Source organism: Diceros bicornis, chromosome 31, assembly GCF_020826845.1.
Source record: "Diceros bicornis minor isolate mBicDic1 chromosome 31, mDicBic1.mat.cur, whole genome shotgun sequence".
NCBI classification, from domain to species: Eukaryota; Metazoa; Chordata; class Mammalia; order Perissodactyla; family Rhinocerotidae; genus Diceros; species Diceros bicornis.
The window spans coordinates 5,306,473-5,315,030 of NC_080770.1; the positions used below are offsets into that span (position 1 = coordinate 5,306,473).

Below are 8,558 nucleotides of genomic sequence, written 5' to 3' on the forward strand. Positions count from 1 at the left end.
AGCAGTTGCTATTTTTTATTTTGCCACTCAAAATCAAATAATGACCAAAGGAAAAACACCTTACATGATAACAACACAACATGCGAGCAGAGACGATAGGAATGGTTTCCCTGTGTCAGATGGCACAGATTAGCCATCATCTTCAAGTTTGACTTTAAATGACAACACGCAGATTCTCATGCCCGCCAGCTTCCTCAGGACTGCTCCGTGTCTTCTGAGGAAATGGCCGGTGGGAGAGCGGGCAGGCGCTCCAGGGCCCCGGCCTCTGCAAAGAGAAGGACCACGTTTAGGCAGTAAGCCCCAAAGGTCTGCACGAGGGAGCATCACAGCTCGCGACACACAGCACAGAGTGACTATGGTCGTTCTCTGTCGAGAGTCTCAGATCAAATCTAAAATCAGGCACAGTTCATATTTCTCCCCTTTTAATGATTTAACTCATACTTAGTTGCAATTGAAACTGTCAGACTTTTAAATTCATGCTTTAAAGAGGTGTAATTCCTGTTTGATTAATAAAAATTATCTCCTAATGAAACAAGTTCCATGTTACAAAATTCAAAACATAACGAAACAAACTAAAACACAAAGAGACCCTGAAAGAGTCAGTCTGCCCCTTGCTGGAAAAGTCACCAGCAGACAGTGGCAGAGATTGCCCCAAAGCCTCCATGGGGCTCAAATAGAGGAACTTGGTTACTTGGTTTTGAGATTTCTAACGAACACAATCGTTTCCAAGTCGTCCTCCCACCATCTCCCTGCCCATGGATGGTTCTGAGGAATAAGCAACAGGCCTTAAGTCTCCTCCCTCTGCTTCTGTCTCCCTCCCCACGCCCACCCGAAGTCCTTCAACCAAGGGAGTGGGGCCAGAGAGCAAACAGGGCAAAACAGAGCCGAAGAATTAGCCTCGACTCTTCCAAACTCCCAACAAAGTTGTGAAGTGCAAAGCCTGAGAGCATCAAATCGGCCATCTCCCCTGTGTCCCCAGCCTACCCCCTGTGGCTGACTCGCAGAGCACCTTCGACAGGAGCAGTTTCAACCTGTGTGATTATCTGATTAAGGCCAGACTCCACTGTTGAATGAATGACAACCATATGCAGGATGGAAATGCCAGGGTTAATGAGGGATGGAAGTTCTAGGGCTGAAACGGGTCCACCGGGAGGGCCTCGTCAGCTATAGTATCCTCGGAAGTTACTAGACACCAGGATGGAGAGCCATTTGATTTAAATGCAGCCTGCCCTGCAGGAAGGCTGCCATAAAGAAAAATCACAATCTGAAACACGGGCTCCTATTAACTTACCGTGCTTGCCAGATATGCCTATAAGATGCCCATAAAGAGGCTGGCTTGCACTATCCTGTAGCCATAAAAGGCACAGCAGTCACTACCATGCCATGAACGTGGGTCCAGCAGAGGGAACTGAGCCGAGGCCCTCCCTCTCCCTGGTAACAGTGTTGGTCTGATGACCCTTTCCAGGACAGTGTCGGGACAGCAGCAATCCCGGCCCCCCTGTAACCAGTTCTAGTCCCTGTGCCTTGTAATCCCAACCAGCTGCCATGCCGGGAGGCGCATAGGTGGATGACAGTTACTTCCCAGTAGAAGTCTATGCAACCCTTTCTTGACCGGCTTTTCATGTGCCCAGAGCTCTAAGAGTGGAAATTTAAACCAGTAATATTTCACATACCTTTAAGATGCAAGAAAGTCAGAAAGTCGATTATCGTGCGCACAACATCGTTCTCGGGCAGTGGCCTGTCATGGCTTCCTAGAAACCAGAAAGGATCAGTGCTTACAACCTACCCCAACGAGCTCTGTGTCTTACATCACTGTTTACAGAGAACTGGGCACCGCCCCGGGAGGTAACGAGAGTGAAGGACTTGGAGCCCTGGGATTAAAGCCCCCTCACCTGGCCTCGAGTCGTCTTCAGGCTGGAGTTCCCGCTTGCCAGCGAGGCCATGCTTGTCATGAAATGACCTGTGGTTATCGATGGCATCTGTTTGCAAATCACAGAGGACAGCAGTGAACGTGTTACTATAATCATACCCTCCTCTCTCCCACAGAAGGGCACACGGCTGCTTCTAACCCAAACGCACACACACCGGACTGTAAAAACACAGCCACAGTGTGGAACCATGGAGGTCGTTCTCCGTGGAACCTGAGGTAAGGTCCTCTACCAGGCTCCAGGCTCAGTTCTCATGCCAATGCTGGGGCTCTAGGGAGCAGGAGGGAGCCGGCCCATCAACGGGGATAGAAGGGAAAGCATATGGCTCCAGCAGGGCCGGACAGGCCCCGGGGAGCGCAGGCCTGGTGCAGCAGGTGGGGGTGGGAGCGCCAAGGAGGGTCCCAGAGGTGCTGGCGACCAAGCTGGGTGCCCCCCAGGCCGACGACAGGGGCTGGGGTCCTAGGTCCTTGAAAACAAGGGGGGCACCGAAGAATGTTAAGTTCTGATGTGATCATATTTTTAGTTTTCAAAGATCACTCTGGCAGCTGTGTGGGAGATGGGAGAGACAGAGACAGAGACAGACAGACAGAGAGAGAGAAGGAGGAGAAGAGGGAAGGAGGGTAGGAGGGAGGTTGAGTGACTCTGAGCGTGTTGTGTGTGTGTGCGTGCATGTTGTGTGGTGTGAATCGTGACTGCAAGCAGAGAGATCCCTTAAGAAACTACTGGAAAGAAAGAATGAGGGCTCTGAACCAAGTGGCCTGGAATGAAGAGAGAGGTTAGATTTGGAGGCCATTTAGGAGAAGGAGACAAGGAGGGTGAGGATGCTCAGGGTTTCTGGCTACTTAGCCTGGTGGGTTGTGTCATCTGCAAGGCGAGACAAAAGAAAATTAATTCCTTTTTCCAGAGACAGAATTCTTAGCACTAAATTTAGAGGGATGATAAGTAACCTGACCCATGTGATGCGCCCTTGAGTGTCGTGAGACTCAGACTGTCTTCAGCAGCAGCTGCTGCAGCATGATCTTTATGCTGCCATTGTCTATGCTGACAACAGATGTCATGGGCGTCCTGTTAAGTTGTAAAGTACGTGGGCAAACAGCTAGTCTAGATGGACAGCTCCTGGTGAGCCAGCTTGAGAGAGAGAGAAACTTGATAGTGAAAAAGAGTTTGTTTCCTACCTCAGGCTTCAAAATCTTCTTGATAAGTATATTTTCAATATTCCAAAGTCACACAGATAAATGTTTTTGTGGAAGAGTTCCTCCTTTCTTTTGTGCCAGAAGCACGCAGAGACAAGACGCTTTCTGAGCGACAGAACTCAGGATTGCCGAGAGTTCAGGAAAACGTGCCCCTTTGAGCCAGTCCATCCCTCCTGCAGGCAAGGCCACTCCACTTTCAGTGAAAAGACCACTCGGGGACCTGCCATTGCTTTTGACCTGAGAGCAAAGGCCTGCCTGTAGATCCTGCCTGTGGCCTCGCCCAGTTTTTATCATATCTCTGCCTGTGTTTCTCAAAGCCCGGCTCTGGACGACCCTCCAGGTGATTGGATCAACAACTGTCTGCAGTAGGAGAAAGTCTGTATTTAAACTTTGGGATTAAGAGCTAAGATAGCTCCCCACGGTAGTTTAAATGGGCACCATTCCTCCCAGTTACTCTGGTGGGATGGGGACTCTGGTGGGTTACTCTGGTGGGATGGGGATATGAGCTGTATGTTGTCGGCCTCCTTTCCTGGTGGCAGAAGGCAGTAAATAAATAGGGGAGATGCTTTTTAAGGTTGATGGCTGTCCCGAAGCCAACCATGCCTACAAACTGGAAAGCCACAGGTAGGTAAGAGATTGGAGGGGAAAGTGAACAGTCTCCCGCCTGCCCCTCCTTTGGGATAATGAAGATCTGGAGGTGCCACTGCAGACAGAGGGCATGCAGAAAGCAGAGGCGGGGGCAGGGAGGGCGGCAAGGGGAGGCATCAACACATGCAGCCTGCAGGGTCCCAGAGCTGTCCCCTTCGGGGCTTGGTCACCTAGAGGCACGGCCTGTCTGTGCACACTGTTGCCTCCTGCTCCTGCTTAGGAATTCCACAGCAGTGACCAAATCACTGTGCTCTGGACTTGGTGTGCTTGTGTGCCAAGGCAGCCATCAAACTAGGGGGTGTCTGAAATTCCCAACTCTTGAGTCATTGGATTCTCTGCGTGATGAGTGTAATAAAACTACTCATACTGTGTCCAGACAATGTCAAATTAAAGACAAGACACCAAGTATTAGTCCACCTACAGGATGGCAAAATCTGGGTATAGATGGCTGCAGGCCAAACCCCACACACTTGCGTTATATGCACACACATGCACACACACACACCACCACCCACTGTCTACAGGTTTTATCTGGTAGATTCATTGAGCAGAGCCAAAGCACAGCACGGCCTGAAACCCTGACCCACTACTGCACATTGCCAAGTGTCCTCCCATCCCACATCTTGCCCAGACTTGAGCTTTCATCGCAGAGAAAGTGCTAATGAGGCAGACTGCGGTGGAGCCTGTGGCCCCTGGCCCCTTCTGGAAACATTAGGACTCAGATCAGCTGATCCATTTCCACACAGCGCCCAAGGCAAGGGGCATGGGCACCTCCCGCCTCTCCTGTGGGGTCAGGTGGAAGCGCCTGCCCACCAGCGCTGCACGAGGCTCAGTCACACCCAGTGAGACCTTCACCTGGTTAAGTCACCTCACCCCACGAACCATGTCCTCAGGTTGACTAGTTAATTTGCCCGGCTTCCTTCTCTCCACTCCTCTCCTCCCAGAGGCATCTTAATCATTCAGTAATATTCAAAGTCCTGCTCTGTCCCTGCTAAAGCCACAGGGATGCCTGACAGTCTCTGTCCTCAGAGAGCAGCACTGAGAGGGATCCCAGTGATGACTGTGGGCTGGGGAGGGAACAGGTTTGGAGCAGGAAGAGAATGGTCTACATTTAGTTTGGGGTGAGCTCGTTTTGGCTATCCTCAGGTCATTTTGCAGTTCCCATCCAGGGCTCGGAGAAACCAGAGACGGGGATGGGGCTTGGGTGCAGTGGACTTCCGGTGCTTTGTGGAGCTCAGGAGTAGATGGGAGTTTGGGGAGGCACAGAGGGACCTGGGAGAGGGAGAGCCCAGAACAGAGCCCCGAGGAATGTCTGCCTTCAAGGACTATAACCCGGGGAAACCTGAGCAGGGCTGGGGCTGGGAATCCCACGGAGGTGCAGGGCAGGAGAGCCAGAGGAAGGAGAGGCTTCTGGGAAGGAATGGTGCCCGGGTCAAACGTGCAGAGGAGTCGAGCCTGGCGAGACTGCAGCCGACCCCAGGAGAGCTTTCTGGGGGGCGGAGGGTGCAGCCCTGAGGAATGGAGGCAAAAAGGGGAAGCCTGGTGGGGAGGCAGGAGAGGGTGTCGAGGGTCTGCCAGCCGCAGGCCGGGTCGGGGTTCAAGACAGAGCCAGGTGCCTCAAGGCTGGCGGGGATAGGATTTAGCCCATCTGCGAGTGAGGGGAGCAGAGTAAAGGTGGAGGAGGAGGATGCTACGGGTCTGGGCTGCCTCTCAGGGAATGGGAAGAGGCGCCACCCAGGGACATGGCAAATGTTTTCATCAACTGATGGTTAACCTGCCTGGAAACCCATCCTGCCTCTAACGGCCCCCGTTTCCTGTTATCTGACTAAACCTGGAGTATCAATGTACCAGAATGATGGCTGGCTACACGTATTACAGAAAGAGCAGGATTAACACAAACGGCTGCAGTCAGCATGAGAAGAGCAGGTTCCCTGTGGAGAGGCCATGCACGCTGCGTCACTTACGTGGACCAAGAAGGTAGCCAGCGCTGTTCAGGGTCCAGCCTCTCTTTTCCTTCACCTTAAATGGGAGAAAAGGGGGTCACATGGCCAGGATCCGTCCTGGAACAGGCTGCGTTGGCTCAAAGGAGCCCCAAAGGCAGTCTCTCTTTGCAGAACCCACCATGGTACCCTGTGAAGTTACTGATACTTCAAGTAATCACAGAATTTAAATTCCAAATACACTTTATTACGTGTTCCCATAATCAGCCAAGTGTGCACACTGTTAAAGCAAGAGCGAGCATTTGGTGAAACTCACCAGGCTTTCCAGGCAGAATGTAGAATTGGAATAATGCATGTACTTTTGGAAGCTGCAAGAAATTTCAGATTTGCCCCCAAATAAGCTATATTTGACATGAAAATAGGCCTACTTGCTTCACCAAATAATTCGCTTTAGAGCCATAAGCCACAGACTCACTGTGCACCCACCTGCTTTTAAGTGATGCTGGGGAGTGTGTTGATCACACTGGCTCCCACACGCTGTAACTGATCCTCTGCTGAACCGAATGAAACAGGATTGGCTTCGAACTCGTCTAAGGCGCTAACCTACAGTACTGCAGTGTCCAGACTACCGGTTTATACCCGGGGGCTGTTTATGTAGCGGGAGAGGCGCCATGCCAGGAGAGTCGGGGAGCATCTCGGCAGAAACCCCGCCCTCAGCCCTGCCTTTTGGAGCCCGGCTGGCCGGACCCCCTTCCCTGGCCAGAGCCTTCCCAGGCCCCCACCCTCGGCGCGGGCAGAGCTGTTGTTTGTTTCTGCTCCTGGCACAAGGCGCCCACCCTCCTGAGTATGGTTCTGATGCAGATGACCCCCTTCGCGGAAAGGGGACACGGATTGGGGACGTTTGTCCCCGCGCTGCACTTACCGGTGACCCGAGCCCCAGGGTGGCTGAAAGGGTCGCGGCGAGGAGCAGGGAGGCGAGCAGGAGGGCGCAGCCTCTGGGCATCTGCAAGGGAGGGCGTCGGGGGGCGGCCTCAGTCCCGGGAGTGGGGGGTGCCCGCGCACGTGGGGCGGAGGCTCGGACCCGCGGGGCGGGAGGGCGGCCAGGAGCGGGGTGACCAGGACTAAGCGGTTTGCGAGGCCCCCGGCGGCTGGTGCCCTGGCAAGGGGACAAGGGGACAGAGGCGGCACGCTGCCCCGGGAACGTCCACCCGCAGGCGGGTGCTCTGGAGGGGGGAACGCGGAGAAACGGGGCCGCCTCCAGCTGCCCCCCGCCCCCAGTCCCGAGGGCGCGCGGTACCTTGAGCGGCAGCGCGTCCGGGGTGTCGGCGAGTCTCGGGGTGTCGGCGAGTCTCGGGGTGTCGGCGGGTCCGGGCGTCGGTAGGGTGGGGTCTGGCCGGCCGGGGGCGCTCACCGCATGGCGTGGCCTCGGGGACGCGGGGCGGGAAGCGGGCGGCCGGGCTCCCTCGACGTGTCCGCGCCCTGAGCCGCCGCCGCCGCCGCTCTTTATGCGGCGCGGCCCGGGAGCCGGCGGCCGCGTCACGGGCTCAGTTCCCGCCTCCCGCGCGCTCGTGGGGCCCGAGGGGAGGAGTGACCTAACCCGGTTCCTTAGGGGCTCCGAGCGCCGGCGGGAGGGAGGGCCGCCGTGTGGTCCTGTATTACGGGTGGGGGTGGCGGGGACGACGGAGAGACTCCCTAACCCTGCGGGAGAGCCCCCATCACCCTGAATGGAGACCCCCAAACCCTGCGGGAGAGCCCCCATCACCCTGAATGGAGACACCCCAAACCCTGCGGGAGAGCCCCCATCACCCTGAATGGAGGCACCCCAAACCCTGCGGGAGAGCCCCCATCACCCTGAATGGAGGCACCCCAACCCTGCGGGAGAGCCCCCATCACCCTGAATGGAGACACCCCAAACCCTGTGGGAGAGCCCCCATCACTCTGAATGGAGCGACCCCAAACCTTGCAGGAGAGCCCGCATAGCCCTGAATGGAGAGACGCCAAACCCTGCGGGAGAGCCCCCGTCAGCCCACGCAGAGAGCTCCTCAACCCGCGGTAGAGAGCCCTCCGCACCCTGCGGCCCAGGTCATTGCTGCGGCAGAGAGTCGGCCCTGGGTCCAGGGGCCTAGTGAGGCCCCCACCCCAACACAGCCTTCCCCTGCCGCGAAGGCAGAGACCTGGGAACGCAGTGTGGGGCCGACCCCTCAGTCCAAGCGAGGCCCCTCTGGCTGGGCCTGGGGCACCAGGGGGCGGTGGGCAATGCGAGTCCTGCTCTCCTGCACACTTGTGCTTGTGCCAAGGCTGGAGTGCGGGTTCAGCCTGGCGCCATCAGTGTGGGGAGGGCAGGAGGCCAAAGCCTGTGTTGCTGCCCAGCTTCCTGGCCTCCCGGTGCCCAGTGGCCCCGGGTGCCCAGACCCCTGTCCTGTTTTGCTAAAAGAGAGGGGTAAAGGGCAGTTGGGCTGTCAGGCTGCGGTGCTGATTGGCTACCCTGCCTGGGAGCTGTGGGCCCTCCCTACATCCCTGGGCTCCACTGGCTGGGAAGGGGTCCCTGCTGATGGTCTCCTCTGGCTCCGGCCCCAGGACACAGAGCTGTTGAGCAGAGTCAGGTAGTGGTTGAGCCCTTGGGGACTTGGGGGGCTCAGAGCAGAGACCAGCCCAGGCTCCCAGGGGCCCAAGGGGTGCGTGGGTGGGCAGAGAAGCAGGAAGAGCCTGCCCTGTGGCAGGTGGCCTCAGTGGCCTGCTCTGGGAATACTGCCTGAGCTTGAGTCAGGCGCAAGGGTAGCGCAGTGAGGGACCCGGCCCAGTCTCTTCCTGCTTTGGCTCGCAGGCGGCAGGAGACAGCCCGGCACCTC

The 8,558-nt window shown here is 56.3% G+C and overlaps 1 protein-coding gene across 1 annotated transcript; it reads right to left on the minus strand.

Annotated features, from left to right (window-relative positions):
- On the minus strand, positions 1-7,137 carry GAL (galanin and GMAP prepropeptide). The gene is made up of 6 exons (XM_058527349.1): positions 7,007-7,137; positions 6,632-6,712; positions 5,734-5,788; positions 1,893-1,979; positions 1,674-1,751; positions 1-265 (listed from the first exon to the last, which is right to left on the minus strand). Exons 2-6 carry the CDS (start codon positions 6,710-6,712, stop codon positions 195-197), a joined length of 372 nt encoding a protein of 123 aa, XP_058383332.1. The 5' UTR covers positions 7,007-7,137; the 3' UTR covers positions 1-194.
- Positions 7,138-8,558: the final 1,421 nt, after the last annotated feature.

Excerpts from the sequence above, each read along its gene's own strand:
- GAL (XM_058527349.1), bottom strand. The coding sequence starts at position 6,712 with ATGCCCAGAGGCTGCGCCCTCCTGCTCGCCTCCCTGCTCCTCGCCGCG. Across the intron at positions 1,752-1,892 it reads TGAAGACGACTCGAGGCCAG|GAAGCCATGACAGGCCACTG; the intron begins GTGAGGGGGCTT and ends TCTGGTTTCTAG. Across the intron at positions 266-1,673 it reads GACTTTCTTGCATCTTAAAG|AGGCCGGGGCCCTGGAGCGC; the intron begins GTATGTGAAATA and ends TTCTCTTTGCAG.